General features: G+C 52.8%; 1 protein-coding gene across 2 annotated transcripts in view; it reads right to left on the bottom strand.

Annotated features, from left to right (window-relative positions):
- CLPB (ClpB family mitochondrial disaggregase) overlaps window positions 1-21,475 on the bottom strand; it is a 61,674-nt gene that overhangs the window by 36,404 nt on the left and 3,795 nt on the right. For both annotated transcript variants that reach the window (XM_038172102.2, XM_038172103.2), the window contains exons 3-5: window positions 15,583-15,669; window positions 5,507-5,610; window positions 1,530-1,658 (exon numbers count right to left, since the gene is read on the bottom strand). In XM_038172102.2, coding sequence (XP_038028030.2) covers window positions 1,530-1,658; window positions 5,507-5,610; window positions 15,583-15,669 — 320 coding nt within the window. The remainder of the gene's footprint in view (window positions 1-1,529; window positions 1,659-5,506; window positions 5,611-15,582; window positions 15,670-21,475) is intronic.

The raw sequence follows: 21,475 nt of genomic DNA, 5'->3' as shown, positions 1-21,475 counted from the left end.
TCTGTGCCTCTTTTCCGAGGGTTAATTCATGGCCAAGAAATAGGGGGGTGGTATCCAGAGAGAAATCCTGACCCAGAGTTAAGCGTGGAATTCAGTGGCTCTGAATTTCTGACTTTCACTCTTATTTTTCTATTTGTGAACGATAACGAGCGTACATATAGATGAGTATCGAGGCTCCATGTTCCTACACTAATTCTTCATCTCTTCTGGGAATGTTTACTTTCCACGGATGATACTTTCCATTATCTTTTTAGCTTTTTTTAGCTCATTTCTGATGGAATGAGCCTTATGTGGACATATCACACAATTATCTGCCTGCCTGCTTCCCGAGAATTCACCCCCGAACCCCTGAGACGCCCACACCGCAGAGATCACGGCATTCCTAAAATGTTTGTGAGATCAGCATCGGGCTGGAGAGACGCTAGGGAGTCTCTCCACTGCAGGGACAGGCTGACAGCACGCAGCCCTCACGCAAGCACACGCTTGAGGGCAGGCACAGCGCTGCTTTTTGCTGCTCAAGGGTGCCCTAGGTGCCTCCACGGGGAGGAGAGGAGCTGAAATTGTTGTAGGATGAATGGCAGGGATGAAGGACATAAATCTGGAGGCAAGCACAACTCACTAGCTCTGTGGTCTGCAGAACAAGGTGCACCATGGGCAGATGCAGCTTTTACCAGCACCGTGCACACCCCGGTACACATTCGGCACACTCTGGGTCTGGACGGCAGAGGAACAAAGAAGCAAATGTCATCCTGGTAAAGATCAGCAGGAGGGTAAATATAAAAAAACTGTTGTCATGGCAGCACATCTCTGTTAGCTAAAAGCATCTTCTTCTTTTCCTCTGCTTTTGCTGATGAGCTTTTTCCCCATGAGGCCAGTCCAGCACTGCCCAGTGAGGCTGTGCCACGTCCATGGAGGTCCCCAGCACCCAGCTGGTGTGGCTTCACAGCTTTGAATTGGGGCTTTGACCTGCCGTGGTTCCTTCCAGCCTGAACTACCCTAAAATAACCCATGAATTTCCCTCTCTTTGCATCTGTATCTGGAGTCATGAGTACGTAAGAGAGAGCAGTAAGGCAGGATTCATGAGAAGGACTCTGTGCTCTAACAGGGAGGACCAACAACTGCTCGGGTTAATTTCTGCAGATTCTGCACCGCTAAACCCAAACCACCAGTCCCCGTGCCACTCGATGTGGGTGCTGGTCCCCATCCAGAGCCCTGCTGCCCACAGAGCAGATATCCCAGTAAAACAGGGCACAGGACAGGTACGGAGGGGGTGAGAGATGGGTAGAGGGCACATTGCAAAAGGGGAAATGTTCCAAATACCAAGCAGAGAGAGCAGTGGGTGCGTTTCCATTGGAAGAAAAGGAAGACTCGGTGATTAAGACGAGGACACCCACGAGAAAAAAAAAGCTGGAGATGACTAAGAACACAGAGACTAAAAGATAATGAAATTAAAGCAAACAGTGAATCAGATCTAGCCCTGAACACGGAGGGGTGTGCATCTTGTCTAGGCCTGGCACCCTGCAGCTCACCTCCATCCAGCAGCAGCTTGACCGTCAGGTAGTCGTCGGCGAGCACGGCGTAGTGCAGGGCCGTGCAGCCCCTGAAGCTGGCTCTGACGTTCAGGCGGTTGTTGAATTCGTCCTCCCGGGTCACAAGGACTGCAGGGGAAGAAGGAGGAGAGAGACAAAGTGAAGGACTGTTTGAAAACACGCCTGGATCACCCACCGAGGAGCTGGTAAGGGCCCAAAGGCTTTTTCCAGGAGGCAATCGGGACCCCGGGGGGGTTTCTGGTGGCTGTTACCCACCGCACGGAGCAGCAGCCCTGAGGAGGACAACCCCGGGATCTACACGGCCCGGTCGCTGCCTTCCCACTCCCCTCAAGAAAGCCAGAGAGAAAACCCCAGCGTTGTCCCAACCCCGGCCCCTCTGCACCTTCTGTGGCTTCAGGTGAAGTCAGGATTCAGCCCAAAGCAGCACGCAGCGACTTCTGCCTTTTATTTCCCTTCTCCCGTGAGAAGGGCCAGAGAAGGAACCACTCGGTGCTTCCCCTGCACCACCCTCCTCCCCCAGCAGCCCGCAGCTCTTTAAGACCAGGAGCACCCAACCCCAAAACCCACCAAAACCATGAGAAGAGAGCCAGAGAGGCCGAGATGACAGAGCTACAGGTCCTGGAGAGAGCAGTCAGCTGGCAGTGCCCTGGGGGTGTCCTCCAAGTCCCGCTGGGCTCCCCTTGTCACACAGCTCACACGCTCACCTCCACCAGGAGCTGCCTCCTGCACTCCACGCTTCTCAGAAATACCAAGAAGCAGGCATCTGAAAGCAGGAACCCTTCTAAAAATGCTTCCTTTGCTCACTGACAAGTAAGATGGGTTAAAGTGCCAGAGTTTAATCCTTGCTCCTGCCCACTGGCTTGCTGTCTCTGGTCAGGTACTGAAGCTGTCAGCTCGTTGGGACCTGGAGTTTTTATTCTGGTTGTTCAGCCCCCGGTGCAGTGGGCTGCCTGAGGTGTGTTCCCAGGCCCTGCCGGGCTGGGAATGATTCATAACAATACATTTTACAACTCATTAGAAAGCCTGGAATCCCCTGCGCAAATGCAATTACACCGAGCCCTGGCAGGTTTTGTGAAGTCAGACCTAGGAACTGCGATGTCTCTTTGAACAGAAGCTGATTAATTACGTGTTTTTCCTCCCTTTGAGCCCTGTTGTACCGAATGCCAGTGCACAAGGACACCCTGCAACAGGGAGAGACCAACCATTTGTGCTGGCAGGCTGAGAGAACTGGGACGAGGCTCTCCAAGGGCTGGGGGGTGAGACAGGCACACTGACACGCTAATTCCTCCACACCAGAGCAACAGCAAAGCAGAATTCAGACTGGGAAGTTGAAGGATTGGGGAAATATGTTAAATCAAGCCGAGGTACAGTGGCAGAGGCCAGCAGAGTGGCAGAGGGCCCCTGCAAGCGCATCACTTCTGGCTACGTGCGGGTCCAGCCCGTCCCTGGGTGCAGACCACGCATCTGCATCTTGTTTTAGGGACTGAAGGAAACGCCAACGCCAGCCTGCTGATTAGCAGAAGGGGACTTCTAGGCTCAGAGGCACCTTCACGTCACTCCCGAGAGCATTCAGCAAAGCAGACAGAAGCCTCATCTCGAGCCTGGCCAGGATGGAGAGGTAAAACCACCAAAGAGCTCAAATATTCCTCGGTACAATCAAGAGCCCACAGCAAATGCCATCCCCATGTCTCAGGAGTCAAGATCCATCTCCCACGAGCAGCTCAGGGCTGTGGGCTTTGACAACTAAACCTGAAGAAGCCCACATTTAGGGAGTTTGGGTGCTCTGGGCACTACTGCTCTGTACCAGCAAGGCAAACAGACACAGCCCGTGGATGTCCTGCAGCCTCCACGCTCCCTGCGAAGAACTCCTGACAGGCTGCCAGCAGATTTGCTAAGTTTGGTACAGAAAGCACCGCAATGAATGCCTGCTGCTGCTCTAGCCCAGCATCCCCGCTAATGAACCGCAGTACCTCCAGGAAGATCAATTAATGCCCTGGCTCCTTTCCTTTCCTGGGTCTTTTCTCCGAGCGGACCGGGCGAGTATGTATATTTATTTATTTGTCGTCATTTCCTACCCAGGGAGGAGCAGGATAATGAACTGCGTGCGTCAGGGAAGATGAATCTGAGATACTAGGGAGCAGTGCAGTAAAGAGATTAAAGTGTTATTATTGTTGGTTTTTTTCCCCCATGGTCCGTTGTGACAGCTCGGCCGTCATCTGTAAAAAATGTCTCAGAGAGAGATAATCATCGGAAACTCAATAAAGCGTCAGGGGAAGCCTCGTCGACCATCAATCACTGGGTGCCTGGAAATTTTCAGCCCTCTGTCTCCCTTCCTGCCATCCATATAAATGTCTGTAATATATTTTGTGCAGTGTTTGCGGAGCATACCCTCTCGATTTGGATGTTTTTATGAAAAAATATTTATACACGAAATATGTAAATGGGTAAAAGAAAAATATAAAAAACAAAGGCAGTTTCTCTCTCTCTCCCTCTCTTTTTTAAAATGCAACAGAATTTATTCTTTTTAATAAAACATGTCAAGCAAAGAATTAATGCAACTTCTTACTGAGTGGCCTTATCTTTTCTTCACCCCAAAAATATATAACATTAGAGAGGGATGAATGCAGACAAAAACAATTAACTTTATTGGCTGATATACTTTGTCTTAAATAAAGTCTGTGTACATGCATTATGTATTGGCATTCCATTGTTCATTTTTTAATGTTGTTTCATACATTTTGCATTCACTGCTACAGCAATCTGATAGATGTGTGTCCTCCCTTCCATCAAGGAGCAGGTCTATTGCACGGGCGGGTTACGGTGAGGGATGAGAGCGGAGAGCTTTTAAAAATAAAATAACGCCCTGTCAAAACTGTCCCCTCGCTGATTCATCTTCTTAACTCAACCCGGGTTTTATGAAGGGTTCAAATATTCAAATATTACGCCTTCATTAGACTTTTCTGAGAGCTTTCAGCTCTTAGCAGCGAGGCAAAAAGCTCAGACAGATGGACGGACGCTGTCACCGTGCAATTTTGGCTCTGCAAACTACACGGGGCAAACACACGCCCTGGAGAACCGAGGGGGTGGCTTCCCCAAATTTCCTCCTGAGAGTGATCAGGAGAAGGTTTCCCTTCGAGGCAGAAGGTGAAGCTCACGACTGCAGTCAGGCTGGAGACTCCAGGCCCTGAGGAGTCCCAGCGTGGGCTGAGCTCTGGCGAGGAGGCCAGAAGAGACCTGGAGATACTGCACGTGAGGATTCACGTGCCATGGCTGCTGACCCAGGGCTCACGGTGGGTCAGCTCAGCTTTTGGGTGGGGAAAATGCCTCCAGAACCAGGAGGGCAGCAGCTGGTGGCATGTTAGCGGGGTCCAGTCTGCCTCAGCTCCCCAACAATGGGGCATAACGTCAGGGTGAGACTGGAACTTGAGACGTGGGCCAGGAAAAATCGTAACGAGATCAAATAAGAGCAGGGAAAAAGCCCTTGGTTTAGTCTGAAGACTAAAGGGATGAGTAAAGGCAAGGGAGGAAAGCCAGCACTAACACCTGGCCAAAAACCAGCCAGAGTACTTGCAAGCAGGTCAGCATCATTCAGCTTTCTGTCAGTTGGACAAGTCTTCCTTCATTTTATGTCTGTTTGTAGACAGAAGCCTACGGCTACTAGTGGAATACGCTGCCCTTCCCCGGGCAGTGGGATGGTGCTCCTACCTACAGCCTCGTACCGTGTTCTGGCTGTGCATAAAAAAGTTATCCCTAGGACACCGAGGAATTGCTTCTCGTGAGCAGCTACATACTGTTTTCTCTCACCTGCAGACATACACCCACACACAGCACCAGTAACTCTGCATTTAAATAGAAGCTGGGAAAAAGAAAGAGGTCAAATTTCCATTTCAAAGACAGAAAATGGAATTTTGGGACCTCAAAGGCAAACACAGGGAGCTGAACAGGAACAGTATTACCTTCTAAAGAATGGAGGCCTTTTTCCTTGGCAGTCTCGTACACGCTGTTGAATTCATCTCCGAGGTTTGGGTCTGCGTTAGCTGCGAGCAGGATCTTCACCATGCTGGTACAAATCACAGGAAAAGGAAGGCAGAGGCACAGTGAGTGATCAGAATGAGTGATCAGAATCCATCAGGCTCTGAGACAAGGCTCAGAAAGCCATCCTCAAACCTTCCCAGCTAGCAGCGGGAAGTTAAACCAACGTCTATTATTGAATATTTCAACAAATAAAATAACACCAGCATATCCTGAAAACAACGAGATGTGGGAGGCACTTGTAGGGCCACATGCAGTGAGAAATGCAGCCCTGTAACTTTTTTAGTCTGGGTCAGTGGTGGAAATTGCTCACAGCCACAGCAGTCAGAGCCAGAGCTTGGCTACAAAGCAGGTTCTTATAAAACTCTTCAAGGCACGGGAAGTAAAACTAGCTCGTGCTTTTACTTTTGGAGGCAATTTTGCTTTTACTTTTTTGCAATCATGACAGTAAAGTCTCCATTACTAAAGGTGCCATCCTACAATACAAGCATATAGTGTTTTGGTATGAAGTATGACATGGTAAGGGTCTGGAAGGCTCCTAGTCATGCTCAAGGACTCTGCTCTACAGTTTATAGCTCTCATTTGAGCAGTCCCTCTACATCTGGAGAGCTGATGGAAGCCACCCTTAAGCAGGCAGCCCTTGCACCCACGCTGCATGTCACACACAGCCAGTCCTTGCTTTCTTCTGCCCTCCCAAGAGGAAGCACCAAACTCAGAACTCAAAAACAGATTTCAACTGCATTACGTATACAGGGTCTTGGAAGAAAAGCATTTGACTCCTGCGTGAGGTTCAGTCAACCCTCTGCCTTTGAGCACCAGACAATTTGTACGAGATCACTGCTGAAGACAGCCTGATCATCTGCAACCCAGCCAGGACTTCTGAAAGAGATTTCATCTCCGAATTTGTAGAGAACTCCCAATTACTGCACCCTGCAGTGCCTGGTGGAGAGGCAGATCCTCCTAGGGCAGCACAGCAACACAGGCAGCACATCCCCACTCCAACTGCCCGGTGCTGGAGCTGAGGTTTAGGGTCCCCAGACCTGGAAGGTTACCAACATGCTACGACAGATCAGCACGACGCTTTAGAGTGGATATTAGGAAGAACTTCTTCACCAAAAGGGTTGTGAGGCATTGGGATGGGCTGCCCAGGGTTCAGTCCCCATCCCTGGAGGTCTTTAAAAGACGTTTAGGGGTAGAGCTCAGTGATCTGGGTTAGGGGAGGGCTGGTTAGGGTTAGGTCAGAGGTTGGGCTGGGTGATCTTGGAGGGCTCTTCCCACCCGGATGGTTCTGGGATTTTGGGATTCTGAGACACACAGGCCGAGGAGCTTGGTGTGGAAGTCCTGTGTGTCTGCTTCTGAACCCAGAATCATCAGGCAAAAATTAGATTCCCCACCACCTCCGAAAGCAGCTCGAAGCCAGTTAATTTTTAATTTATTTTTTTTTTCCAGGGTTCAAGCTTGCCATGACAACTAGACAGCACAGCGTTAGCGAGCATTCATCAGCGGTGCCATGGCTCAGGGGCTGACAGCGGCTCTGTGCCCCACGCGGCGCAGCCTGACTGACAGGGATCTGCAGGCTGCCTCTTGTCAGCTCACATTTACAATTTAACTTAAGCTTCTCTCCTGTCTACCCCATAAATGCATTAGCGGAATAAAAGGTGGTTATTCTCTGAACAGAGGCACTGCGACGCTCCTCACCGTGCACAAAGTTACTTCTGGGGAATAAAGCGGCACGCTGGGAGCCAGGAGACCCTCCTGGCACACACCTCTGGGATCACCCCGAGTTCCTTTATATTCATACATCAGCAACGTCCTTACTTCCAAAATATTTCGGCTGAGATGCACATCCTGATCTTCAAACGGTGATTGCTCAGCGCAGCTCTGCAGGGCCCCGCGGAGCCGCTCGCTCAGCCCCACGCCCCTGAAGATTTTCTCAAATACTTTGAATGTTGCGCCCATGATCAGGTTAGACACCCGACCGGCAGGTATCTGCTGGCACTGAGGGGAGGTCATCTCCCCTATTTTTGGGTATCAGCAGCAGAGGACAGGAAGCCTTGGGTAAGAGATGTGCTTGTGTGTGAGGTGTGCTTGTCCTCTGCCAGCTGGATCTCTCCAGACAGACTTCTCTTCCCATTCATTCAGCAGTTTTGCTCTTGGTGCAAGCATCACTGTGTGAGACGACTCTCTTCAGCATAGCCCCAGCTAGACAGAACCTTTTTGTCTCATCCTCAGTCCTCACGGAACAATTTCAACAACAAATCTCCCACCCCGTGTTCACAAAAGCCATGTCTCTGCTACTGGGCTCCCAAAGGCCACCCCAGTGAGGACACTTTATATAGGAGAGCTGGCTCTCCACACACACAATAAGCCTGTAGGTCCTTCAGGACCACCTTAGGAGCATCAGGAAGGCAGGGGGAACAAAACTTATCCTACAAATCCTTCAGCTCCTCTCACAAGGGCTTTTCAGCACACACAGCTGCCCAGGCTCTTCCACCCCTGGTCACTCTGTAGGTCCTCAGAGATCCTCGATCCTGTTCTCGGTGCCAGGCTGGTGGGTACGGGGTGTGCCAGTTGTCCACAGCCCCAAAGCAGGAGAAATGATGGTGCCACAGACAGGGCTTCTACCTGGAGGAGCTCATTGATCTGTGCACAGACCCAGTGCTGGATTGCTCTGGAGACATCCTGCAACTCCAGTACCGGTGCTGCTCAGCCCAGTGGGTGCTGCGAGAAGCGCATCGGAGATCTTGAAGATGCAGTCCCTGTGGGAAGCAGGAGGTACAGGACGGAAAACCGTGGGGCAGGCACTGCCCTGTTCCCCCGTGGTTTCTTTGTTGAGGACCTAGGGATGGAAAACTAAATAGTGAGTGTCCCTAGGTGCAACGGGACCAGAGGATTCAGGTGGGAGCCCAGCTGCTGAGCAGCACGCCATCGTGAGTGCAATCTGCCTCAGGTAAAGCCTTGGATTGCTCAGCCCCAGCAGCTGACTTACTGTGAAGCCCTCGCATCCAGCACAGAACCTCTGGGGGAGCTTCAGCTGCAGAAAGCCGCTCTGATCCTTCAAGTCCTTGCTGCACAGGTTCTGATACGGACACACCTCTCTCCTCGGACCCAGGCCTCACAGCTGTCACCACCAAAGAGATCCCTCCACTCCCATTTTAGCTGACAGGCTATGATGTGTTTTAAGGTCGCTGCCTCTTCTTCATTTGAAGAGAAACGATCCCAAGTCCCAGTGCAGGGCTTTAATCCACAACCTCGCAGCCCAGGGGTGAGAAACGGGTACCAAATGAGTCAGAGGAAAACACACAATGCCTTGTAATTTCCTTGGTAGCTTCATCTGTCTTCCTGTCCTGTTCTTAGTGCCTACCTCGAGATGAATAGTTCTTCCCAGGCACTTCATCAGCTATCACCTCCATGTGCTTCTGGTGACTCTCAGGAAGCCCTTTCCTCTCCATTCAGAGCGTACACCTTCAGCATTGCCCCCTGGACAACCACCTTTCAGCAGAAGTTTAGCAGAGTACCACATGTGCCAGCTGCCAGGCAGCCTGAATGTGCAGGCAGGAGGTTACGGTGTCTGCACTGCCCAGCTCTCTCCGTTAATGACCCTTTTCACCATTTCCCCCCCATCTATAAAGCAGAGATAAGGAACATTTCCTTAGCTCTTAAGACTGCTGGGAGGCTCGAGTTTAATAAGCACTGATAGGATCTCTTACTGGCAAAATTTGGTGTTCCAAAACCCCGGCCCCTGATGGCAGCTCTTTTTTTTTTCAGGCTCTGGGATCCTGTAAACAGGAAGGGAAAGGGACTCGCTGGCCCGATAACACCGTGCTGTACATCCAGCCTCCCTGTCCAACCATCTTTCAATCTAACCTCCTGCTTTTGGGACGTGTCGTCCCCTCCAGGCACTTCTGCAGCAGCCAGCCGTTCCTGGAATCACAACTATTGATCGTACCCATCCAATTTGCAGGTAATGGGACATTCAAGCAAATTAGCCTTTAGGAAAGGTAACAGCGGAATCAAAATGCAGAGCGACCGCACTCATCGGCGGAAAGCGTGTGGATTGGAATAAGCAAAGGACTTACGGAAATCAGATGGCACTAACAAAGCATGGTCCAGCAATCTAGTCTCTGGTTAAAAATCCCACTTAAATCCGGTTAAAAATCCCAGTTTTCCAGGGGGGAGAAGTGTAGATGCTTCCCAGGTCAAAAGGCAGCTCCAGGGCTTAATTACGGAAGCTCTCTGAAGCTCTGTGAGGCTCTGGTCAAAATGCTATGGAAGGCATCAAGGCAGCTCTCTCCTCTGTAGCTCAGTTACTGGGTATTAATAAAGGGGTGGGTGCTCACTGGAGGAGTCCCTGGTCAATATTCCTCCCGTTTCATTTCTCTTGGCACAGGTTTTGGGGCAGAAAACTCTCTTCACCAGCTACCCAGACAGGGACACAGCCTGGAGCTGGCCTAGGCCCCTCCATAACTCACCTGTGCTCAACAGCCTCAACGAGCCGAGTTTTAATTTGCTGATCAAGTTTTCATTTGATTAGAGGCAGGGCCTATTCATCAGCGTGAATACAAATCCGCGCTGACCCTGCTGATGACTCAGAGGGCAGCGCTGAGCTGAAGTTCGCTGGGCAGCTCGATCGATCGGAGAAAGTGCTTTCTGCTTTTAATGGCCGGCCCAACATATTGTTAAATAAATAAATACATCCATACAATGCAGGGAGGGGGGGGAGAAATCAATGACGAGGTGGCTGGACGTGGCTGGGGCTGCGTCAGGAGAGGCGCAGCGCCCGGACCGAGCCGCCGGCAGCTGGGGTTGGTGAAGCACGAAGCCCGGTGATCCCCATGACCGTGAGTTAGCAGCACAATGCAAAAACCTTGATGTGTTTTGATATCCGGCTGCCCCGAGCTCTGGTGGGAGCCCCAGACAAAGAAGACCCCATCGCTCCACCACAATGCCTCAGTTTACAGGAGCAAGCCCCCAAAATGCAGCATCCTCAGCAGAAAACCTCGTGTCACTCCTCAGCTCCTTGACAGCCGACACGTGCGCTTCTGAAGGCATCCAGGTATCCTGCCAGCTCTGCTGCAGACAGCTCTGAAACAGTTGCCTGAAGTGAAAGGAGTGAAAAAAATCCCAGAGAACAGATGTATGTAGCTAATATAGGTGACAAGGCTGCAGCAGTTCATCACGTCAGTGCCTATAGACAGGGAGCAGCTCTGATCAGTCAGCCCTCGCTGCAAGCCTTGGAACGCACCCACCAGAATATTGCCATGCACGATGTGCTGTTATTACCAAAATAAAACATCTGCACAGCACCTTCTACCCAGCCCAGGTACGTGTGGAAGAGGCACACGTCCCAGCCTTGATGAGCCACAGCAGCACAGAGTGGGAGCCTCTCCCCAGCTCCTCTCTGTGCGGAGAGGTGGAGGAGGGAAGGGGCCAGGCACTGCTGGGTCTGGTTCCTTGTAGAGCCTCTGCCCCACAGCTCTGTTGTCTACAGAGAAAGATGGGGAAGGAAAAGGATTGCTGAGGCCCAGAGGAGTCACTCGTCTTTGGCAGGAAGGTGTTGAGAAGGAAAAAGATCCAGACCTGCAGATGGAATCATAAGGAGAAAAGGGGGGGGAAGAAGCCAAAGCTGCAGAAGGGAAATAGAGAAAAGGAGAGGATGTTGGAACAGCAAAGGGAGGAACCAGAGGGTAAAGCCCCTGATCAAACAGGAAGATGTACAGCTGGGAGGCGAAGGCAGGAGCTCACACTGAACTGGATGAAGAAGCAAGACGCACTGCAGAGCACGGGGAAGGAATGATTCAGCAGCACAGAGCTCCGAGGCTGGCCCTTGCTGCTTTCTGAGAGCACAAAGGGGTCTGGACTGAACAACACCCATGGGAAAGGGAGCTGGGGACGAGCTTCCGACAGAAAACATCTGTTTAACTAAAGAAACTGCTCTTTAGGTGGAGCTGGGCTCTGTTCCTGTCCCTCCTCCTGCTTTCCCTGCACTCACTGGGGGCATCTTGATAAGATCTCTGCACAGCTGCTGGAGGCACTTAGTGCAAGACTGAAGGGCTCCTTTCAGTGTAAAACAAGACGGGGATGTGAGAAAGGGCGCAGGAAGATGGACAGAAGCCCTGCAGTTATATTAGCAAAGAGGAAAAGGGGAAGCTGGAAAGATGAGGACTTGTGTGCTTACCCTGAGGAAACACACCCAGCCTCCCCCAAAGCAGGCAGCTCTGCCTCAGTCCCACCCAGAGCTGCAGCTGGTCCCAGCAAACACCCCCTGGGGCAGAGACCTTGCTGGGACAGAGCCAGCCGCAGCAAAAGTCGTTTTCTGTTCTCTCTCCGTGCTGTAAAAACGTGGGCACTGCTGCAGAGAAACCCGTCCCCTCGCCGTGCAGGGCCTGGACCACTGGCCTGCTGAGGTACTTGCTGCTTTGTTTGGTTTTATTCATGAGAGCTGATTTTAACGAAGGCACAAAACCCACAAAGCTCGCAGCAAGCGTTTAATTAAAGCTTAATTACTATAAATATGGTAGATGTGCAAAGCTAGCAGGTACGGCCAAGGGAAGAAGGCCCCTAGCAGCGTTTTTCACATCGGCCATAAATCCTCCCTTTTAACACGGACGTCTTTCAAGGAGAATTAAGAAACCATTTTAAAACAGGGCTTGAGGTTCGGAAGAACGGGCTCGCACAGATACTGAAGAGGAAACAGGCCAGGAGCCACTCCAAAAGGAAAATGTACACGAAAATTAAGGGGTGTGTGTGTGTGTGTGTGCACAGCCACCCACCTGGGTTACTCCTCAGGGCTCAGGGCTGTCAGACCCTGCAGAATGCGTGAGCTGACACTTACCCGTCCTTATGTTTGGACTAAAACCAGCACCAGTGCATCCTTAGCTATGCTAAAGCTCCCCCAGCAACAGGAATTGGAGCAGAAACCCTTCTTTGCCTGTGTAAACGTCCTGACAGCTGATCTGTCTCTATCTCAACCCGGTTACAAGCTGTCTCACCAAGAGCCGAGGGGTTTGGAGCAGGACCCCCACTCACTTAGAAAGAGTAACCACGAAGTTGATCTATCCCTGCCTCAGGAAAGGTCTGGAAGAAGGAAACGCGCTTATTAGGAGAACAAAAAAAGGAACACAACTCATTCTACAACGCTTTTATATCATCTACGTTGTTTTACATCATCTAGATTATCCCAGCTAAATTTACATCACCCAACAGCAAAATCAGGCGCCACGCTGCAGCAATTAGCAGCCTCCCTTCATTTCTGTAATTGGCATCTCAGCAATGGCTGGGGGCTTGAACTCTGCCTGGCACCGCGCGCGGTGGCCCTGGGAATCTGCAGTGCAAGAGAGAGCCCCAGCGGCACACAAAGACACGCACAGCATTTAAAGGCCAGGAGAAGAGAAATAACTCCCCCGAGCCACCCAGCAGAGACCGAGTGGATCCCAGACGTCGTGGTAGCTCTCCTGCAGATCACACAACCTGTTCTTCTCGAAGAAATGGCCACGTTTTCTACAAAAAGTGCTGCTGAGGCTGACCCAAGTCCACGCACAGCCCCTGCCCTGCCCCAGGCAGCAGAGCAAAGTGCCCGGTGCTGGGGCTAGGAGCCAGCACTCTGCTCCTTCCCAGCTACACACCCTCAAAACCGATCAGTAGAAACGCAAACCTCAAGTGGGAACACACCAGGATCGCTGCTCAGTGCCTCGGGATGTTTCGGACACAGGAAATTTTCAAGAGGAGGAGAACGATCAGTGTTTTGTTGAAAAAAAGGAAAGACAGACCCCAAAGATCCCTGCTGGCACCTGGGATTTCATCTTGTAGCTGAGGGCAGCTGACAGGAATCATCAATGCAGCCTCTGAAATTCGATTAAACATATGGACTGTAGCTGTCTAATTGGAAGAGTGAGGGCTGCGAAAATTGGGAAACATTACAAAGCTAAAGGACAGGTCACAGAAATCTCCAGCAGCACAGCAGAGACTCCAAGCCATAGTTCCACTTTGAAAAACGACTTGGAAGAGACAGCAATTTGGGGCTGAAGGCTTCCTTTCTCTTAGTGGTTCTAACACAAAAACACTCATTTCAGCTACCAGCGCCACGGCCCCCTGCAGCCACGCTGGGTGACTCGCTCAGGTAGCGAAAACATTAAAAAAAGAAGTGCTGGCAGAGCGCATTTAAGCAAAATTGAATGACCTTGTGCTTCTCCCAAGCTAAAGGTGCAGACCCTGGCTCAGCGGCTGCATCTGGGCCACCTCCGAGCCACCACTGACCTCTCCTCTGACGTGAGAGCCAGAGACCCAGCTCAGCCCCCAGAGGCTGACTGAGGAGCTGAGAACCTAAATCCTAACAATTTGTAATGCAGCTGCTGTGGCTGGGCAGAGCCAAAAATCCTGCATTCTCCTGCAGAGTGCAGTGAGCTGCATTCAGCCCAGTCCCCAAAGTGTATAAAGGGACTGTGAGAGATCCCGAGCAGCAGCAGGCGCTGCGTTTGGAAGGGAAAAGCCAAGTGTGTACAATTCTGCGGGCAAACCTACACCGTTGAGTCAAAGCCAGCAGCTCCCCACGCCCGGCTCTCCCCGCTCCCACACCCGGCCCAAAAATACGTCTGGCATCGCCCCAGTGGTAGCAACAGAGCTGTTACACCAGGCGTAAGCTTGGCGGGCTGGCACCAATGTTTGTCTCTGTGAAGTGCCTAATTACTCTTCTGGTATATTGTCAGAGACACGTCCTACCAGGCTTCAGATACTCCAGGACTTCTAATTTTCAATTCAAGTCAATGTTTGTCCAAAATGTGGGGAAAACAAACACAATTCAGGCACCACGGCCAGCGCTGCCTTCCTGCCAGCTCCCCAGCACGACGCCCTGCTGGTGCTGTGCCTGCAGCGAGGGACCCGCCTGGGTGCCGCGCGCCCGGCCCTGCCTCGACGTTTCCATTAGCATTTCTACCTGATTTTAGGCAATTACTGTACCGTGAACGGCCTTTCTCCCCGTCTCCTCTGAGCCTTTGCAACTCGGGAAGCCCTGTTCTGGTCCACCGCTCACTTGGAATGGTCAACAGCCGTCACACTCCATTGCTGACCATTGTCCTGCGGCAGAGGTGGGAGGCTCCGAAGCGCGGCCCTCCGCGGCCGGGCAAACAACGGGGCCCGTTGCTGCTCGGACATCAAAGTTAAACAAACAGTCCCCGTCCCCCGCCTCTGTGCCCGTCTTAAGGAGCTCCCCGAGGAGGTCACGACTTCCAGCTTGTCATAGCACACATCAAAGTTTGCACCACACACGAACTCGGCACACGGATCCGAATCGTGTCGCCCGAGAGCGGATATTCGGCCTTTGTGCCCCGCTTTAATCCTGTGTTTTCCCAAGTCATTAGGCTTTTTTGCTTATGAACTTGTGACTAAGTAAAGCATCCCCGAGAGGTTGTAACATCAAAGCTCATTCTCCCGTCTGTCCCACGTTTTCGAAAATTGGATTTCTCTTTCTCTTTTTTTTTTTTCTTTAAATAAAAAAAAAAAAAACTAATTGAATTTAGTTGTAGACTGAATATATTTAGGAGTGCCTTTAAAAGGTTACAAGAAGCCACAGCGATCATCATGGGAACTCAGGAGGGAGGGCACGGCGTTGGGCCTTTTTGCTTCATAAAGGCCTAGCATGAAAGACCCGGCAAAGGCCCCGCAAGCCAGGAGGGACGCGGCTGCTCTGACGGGAGCTATTTGAGCCCCTGGCGTTAAATGACCTGCCGATAACACCCCGAGCCTCATCAGGTGCCAAAATCAGCCTGCTGCTGTGGAATGGCACCGTCAGCTCAGCACCTCTCAGGCTGCAGAGCTCCATCTGCCACGCCACAAACAGGGTGATGAGGAGCAAAAAGCCCCCTCGGGTCCCGCTGCTCAACACGCCCCAAAACGCCCAAAATTTACAGAACCCTTGCGGAGCTCAGCGTGGTTTTATCGAGCAGGGAGGCAGCTCTAGCAGCAGCTTACCCCTGGGTGATGGTGAGCGCTGGGACAAACTCACCTGGAATTTCTGTTGATAGCTGCCACCATCAGAGCAGTCCAGCCCAGCCGGTGCCTGGCGTTGACGTCCGTGCCTTCCAGCAACAACCTGGGCAGGAGAGAGGAGAGAGACAGGGTGAGGAAGGAGGTGCAGAGACACAACGAGCACACTGCAGCTAACGGCACAGCACCGAGCGTCTCAAGCTCAAGACACGGAGTGTCTTAAGCGAAGCTGCTTAACCTACAACCTGATGGCAGGTCTGAACCTTCAGCCAGCCTTGCAGCCACGAGGATTTCAGAAGCAGCTCAGGAGATCTCCAAAACACGTGCCAGCAGCGGATAGTTTGCACTTCTCATGCACAACAAGAGACCAAACGGAACAAACTCAAAAACTAAGAGGGATCAAATCATAGCCTGACAAACCTGGCTGATGCTGGGGGCACCCCTGGGTGCTGCCACTCGCCCCCTGCCCCAGCAGGGCCCCGCGGAGCCGCTCGCCCCAGGTCCCAGCAGCTGCTGGAGCCCCCGCGGAGGAGCCCCCAGCCCCTCTCTGGGCACCCGCCCAGCACAGCAGTGCTGCCTGGGGCCCAGAGGACACCTCCCGGGCTCCAGGCTGGGCCCGGGGCCTCTGCTCCTGGCCCTGGGCACCCCTGAGCAGAGCCCGGCTCCAGGCTCTCCGGCCTCGCTGCCCTTTCTCCATCTTCTGACCCTGCAATCCATCATTCTTAGCCCCCGCAGCTAAAGGCAAGGGACGGAGCCCTGCAGAGGCTAACGCAGCTCATCCTACAAGTGCAAAGCCCAGGTGGCACGAAAGGAGCCTCTGAAAGTGTCATTGCCTCTGCTGCCACAAGGCAGGAGGGAAGTTCAGACCTCAGGCACAACTTGTGGAGTGCCCGAGATAAATGAGGTGAGACAAGATCCGAACCCTACACGTTTGGGTGCAGCACCACAATCCCATTCCCACCCCACAGGACAGCCCCAGGAATTAACGTCCAGGGGGGGTTCAGAAAGCTGGGAGGGCTACAGCTCGTCCTCCTTCCCTTCCCCAAACGGAGGCTGTGCCATCGTCCTGGTGTGCGTCACTGCACAGCACATCCCTCGGACAGCAGGGACGAGCAACCACCAAACCCAGGGGTTGTGAGAAGTGAAAATGAGCCAAGTTGCAGCCGTGCAGGCACCAGACTGGTGCTAAGTACTTACACTGCCTCCAGAGCTGCAGATAACACAACTGTGTGCTGAACGCCAGATCACTTCTTGGAGAGCTCACACAGGGTACGTGCCTGAATCTGGGTACCCTCTGCAAATTAACTGCCCTCAGCCTGCTGTGTGAGCCTTCCTCCACCTGCCCAAAATCCCTCGCAGTGGTTTCACTAAAAACTTATCCCTGGAACAAACCCACTCCCCAACCCTACATCTACCCCAGGCAGCAGGACCAGTGCCTAAGCTCTGGCTTGTGGTTGAGCATAGCTGAATGCTGGGCTCCCTGCTGGTGTGAGGCACCAGAGAACTCTTACCCAAATCAGATTCCTAAAATGAGGTCCTCTTTGCTCCCCTCCAGCCGCACCTTTGTACCCTGTCAGAATGAGACTGGGAGCACGAGAGCACGGGAGGCAACAGGCAGAGGACATCAGGAGGCTGTGCACTTCAGCGGGTAGTACCAGAGGGTGATTTGCAGCAGCCCTTTTTGCCAGGAGAGCTACCAAGCACTCTGAGCTGCTCATCAGGTTCCAGAACCGAGATCCCACAGGGATCCCACAAGTCTAGAGCCTGTGAGAGGCCCTGAGCCCAGGGAGGAGAGGTGTCACCGGGGAAATCTGCAGGGTTAGCACTGCGACAGCTCAAAAAATGAACCAGCAAGCGGCAGCCTTTGGTTGTGGTTCCTGAGTAGGGCTCCGAAGGCCACGATCCCTGTAAATGATCCACAGCACCAACAGAAGGCTTACGCTGCCTTCGCCAGGGTTACAGCATAAGGACAAAGAGCTGTGTGCCAGGTAAACAACAGCCTCTTGTTCCGCACAGGTTGACACCCGATACCCTGCGGCAGCAAAGGCACCAGGTCGCACCCAGAGCCCTCACGGGATCCACGCTGCGCACGCGTGCACGTCCCCAGCCCCAGGCAGCTTCAGACAAAACCTTGTGAGCAGCTTTCCGACCCCATAACGCAGCCAGGACGTGCCCAGGACGAGGCAGGACGTGCAGCCACGCACCCACGGTGTTGGATAAACGAGGTGGACACAGACCTGCAGCCACCACAGGTCCCAGCAGTTTCATAATTTCCCTTCTTGCCATCATGCTGTTCCCTGAGCTGTACGAAGGCCTCCAGGTAAAACCCAGCAAGCAAAAGGAAGTAAAATATTAATGCCACGGAGAGAACCTGGCGGGAGGCCAGGAGAGGAGGAGGAAGGCAGGCAGGAAAGCCCCGGAGGCACGGCAGGTACAGCCCAGCAGGCTCGCAGCTCAGCCGACACCTCGCAGCCTCCTCTGGGTGTCTTTGGGGCTGCAAATATCAGTGCACAGCCTGACGGCGTCCCTTGCACTCACCATGGTGTTGGCATGATGGAGGAACAGAGCCCCAAGCAGAACGTCCCCCACCTGCAGGGTTGCTGCTGCAAAAGCTCGGTTTTACCCCCAAAACAGAGGGCAGGTTGATGGTTGCTCCCTCCTGACGGTGAACTGCAGCTGAACAGGTCACTGTGTGTCTCTGAGGGGACAGAGGGCAGGACAGCAACCTCAAAGTGCTCTGGAGATGCTAAAAACTACTTGTTAGCTCCCTGGGAGGCTTCCTTTCTCTGCAGGTTCTCTGGAAGCGTGTCCTGAACGATGAATTATCTGCACTCCCAGATGACAAAAGCATTAAATCAGCTCTTGGTGCAGCAGCCAAAGCTGTTACAATGCGGTGCACCCACCAGGAAGGACGCTGGGGGCTCTGCTGCAGGATTTGATCAGGGGCTGGGAGCTCAGACATGAGGGTGAAGCGGGTAGTTTTCCATTCAGGAATCCAGAGAATCGCCAGCATCTGGAACGCCACACGACCGAGCGGAGCGCAGAGCATTACCAGCATCGGCTCATCTGGCAGAACACGCATTGACATTTCATTTAGGAGCCCCATTTTTGTTGTTTTTTTGTTGTTTTTTTTTTAAGTCGCTGCAAGATGCTCAGCAACTTAACAGATTTTCTAGACAACTGAACTTTATGTTCAGGGTCTTCGAGCCTATCATTAATTTTTTCCCCGCCTGATTTAATGATATGACAATCGATAAAGCGACGACCACTGCTCAGCTCCTAGACAGCCAAATGTATTTACCAGCAGGAGTATTTTTTTTAATTAAATAAACTCCTCCGATCAATGTTTAGGATGTTTATCCACATTTTAACCAAATAAGATCCAGGACACTCACTCTTACCTACTAAGCAGTTTCCCGTGCGTGCGTGGCCCTGTTAGCACCGTTTGTGGTGTTCCTACAAGCAGCAGGTACCCCACAGACCCAGAGCCACACGGGTGGGATGAAAACAGGGCTCTGGTGCAGGGCAAGGGGCTTTTTGTGTTTGTTGTTTGTTGGAGTGTGTGAATTTTACGGATTAGAGAAAAACCTCACGATTTTAGGGCAGAAAGCTCGGCTGCTTCTCCAGCGTTCTGCGCAAGCAGATTTTCCTGATGGATTTCTAACACTTTTAGATCCAGGTTGGAGTCTGGCAGCATCTCCTCTGCCCGTGGAGCCCCAGCTCCAAGGGGCGATGCGCAGGCTGTAAGATTTCCCTGAAAATAAGAGGAGGGAGCAGAGGATCCAGCAGAACATCACCAGGTGCTCTGGAATTTTTCGGAGGAGCCTCGGGAGAGAGCGCCCCGCGCTGCTTTGTGCGCCCGGGCTATTTTGCCTCGAGACAGCAGCTCGCAAAGCTCCAGCACTTTGATCCCTCCGCCCGGCACAGAAAGAACCCGAGCCCGAGCCGGCCGCCGCGCGGCGCCGTGCCCTCTCCCCCCGCTGCCCCCAGACAGATGTGCCTCCTATTCACCCCGCTGCCGGGGTTCTGGGTGACTAACTCGCTGACACCGCGCTCCCAGCCGAGCCCAGAGGGCATGTTTGAGTTTGTGCTCAGCGCCGGGAGCGGGCCCAGCTCGCCCTCCCGACAGGTGGAGGAAGAGGAAGCTGGAAACTTGAACTTTTCCACAACAATAGCTTCTGTTGCCCTCGGCCGCTCCGTTTTTCCCCCAGCCTGTCCCCAATATGTCAGCGTTTAACCGCAGGGGTGGCTGACACCCTACGAAGCGCTCGCCCTCCTGGGATCTGCCCTCGGCTTTGCACGGGGAAAAAATCCATCCCAAACCAGCAGCATTCCCAGCATGAAAGCATAATCCTCCTGCTAGGGGTGGAGGAAGGAGCTGCCCGTTGAGGAGCACCAGGCAGGCCGCTCAACAGCCTTTGATCTTGCTGCTGTTCCTCCTTGAGATGGGTCGTGGCTGCTTCCCAAGCCCTGCACGAGCAGCTCAGGGCTGGTAACAGGCTGCAGTGCTTCACAGAGACACGTGAACTCAGGAAACATGAAAAAATGCCAAAAATTAGAGGGAAGCTCTTACACATCTGGATTTCTGAAGGGAAAATGAACCCTCGGAGGAGAGCGGGGCTGCCCAGGGACACGAAGGGTGGGTGAGAGCACTGCAGAACGCACGTGATGGGGAAGGCAAAAGAAAACAGAGCCACAGCACAAGCTCATTTCTGTCCTGCAGTTTGAAGCTTGCAGCCTGCACGCCCCCTGGGTGCTCCCTGGCTCTGTCCGTGCGGCTGTGCCAGCTGAAGCAGCGTCTGCTCCCAGCCAGGGTCTGGGCACGCTGGGTTTGAGCAGTTCTGGAGACAGGCAGGAGAGCTGCTGGCTCCTGCGGCCGGCTGCTGGGCCGCTGGCTGCAAAGCCTGCTCTTATGACTCAGCACACAAACACAGGTCCGGGGAGATTTTAGGCTCAGAACGCTACAAAAAGCAGGAGAAAATAATGCTGCACAGGAAGTGTTAAGGCAAAACGCCCTGCAAACCCCGACAGGCTGAGCAGCAGCACCAGCTCGTTGCCCAGCTTTCCTCCTTAACCCCCGCTGCCCTCCTCTTCCTCCTCCTCCTCCCTTCCAACATTTCGGTCTCACAGCCTCCCAGGGCGAAGCACACACGAGCCTGCCACGATATCTCACGGCCGACGTGGAGAAATCCGAGCTGCCCTATCTGCTCCGAGCCCCCGAGGCCAAATCCGACTTCATCACCAGGCAAAAACTTCCCTGAAAATAAGAGGAGGGAGCTGCACGACCCGGTGCACACGTTGTGAGATTAAAGGGAACTTTTAAAGGGAAAAAAAAGTCTGTTTACCCTAAAAAACTTAAATGTCAGTTAACTCGGATATATTCTAACAATGACAGGCCCGGTGAGGGTAAGCAAAGGGAACACCACAGCCCAGTCAGGGATTTCACAAGCAGTTTCTAAATGTCTTTAACGCACCCAAACACAGAGGGGAACAAGCAGCGGGGGCTGCTGAACTCCCAGCCCACTCCCTGCACTGGAGGGAGCTGAAAGATGAGAGCAGCGTTCGTGGGCAGAACCCATTTTGCCTCCAAATAGGCTCATCCCCACGGACCCACCGTGGTCCTGCCAGCTTATCTCAGCTCCTCCTCGCAGTCTGGCTACAAAAAAGGACAAGGCAGGGGACGGGGCTGGGCTGGCTGCAGCACTGCACGGCTCCTTCCATCACGTGTGCCCGTGAAGAAAGGCGAGCAGCCTTCTAGAAGAGCAGCCTCGCCCTCCACGCCAGCACGAGGGGTTGAAGGGAAGAGCTGGCCACACGCTCCAAAGGGAACGGTCGCAAAAGTTAACGCGTTCCTTGACCTCGATGCAAGAATCAGAGTGTTTTCTCCCATTTAGAGAGGGCAAAGAGGAGAA

This window comes from Anas platyrhynchos, chromosome 1, assembly GCF_047663525.1.
Source record: "Anas platyrhynchos isolate ZD024472 breed Pekin duck chromosome 1, IASCAAS_PekinDuck_T2T, whole genome shotgun sequence".
Classification (NCBI taxonomy): Eukaryota; Metazoa; Chordata; class Aves; order Anseriformes; family Anatidae; genus Anas; species Anas platyrhynchos.
The sequence above is the reverse complement of the archived record's forward strand: the minus strand, read 5'-3'. Positions and strand labels throughout refer to the sequence as shown.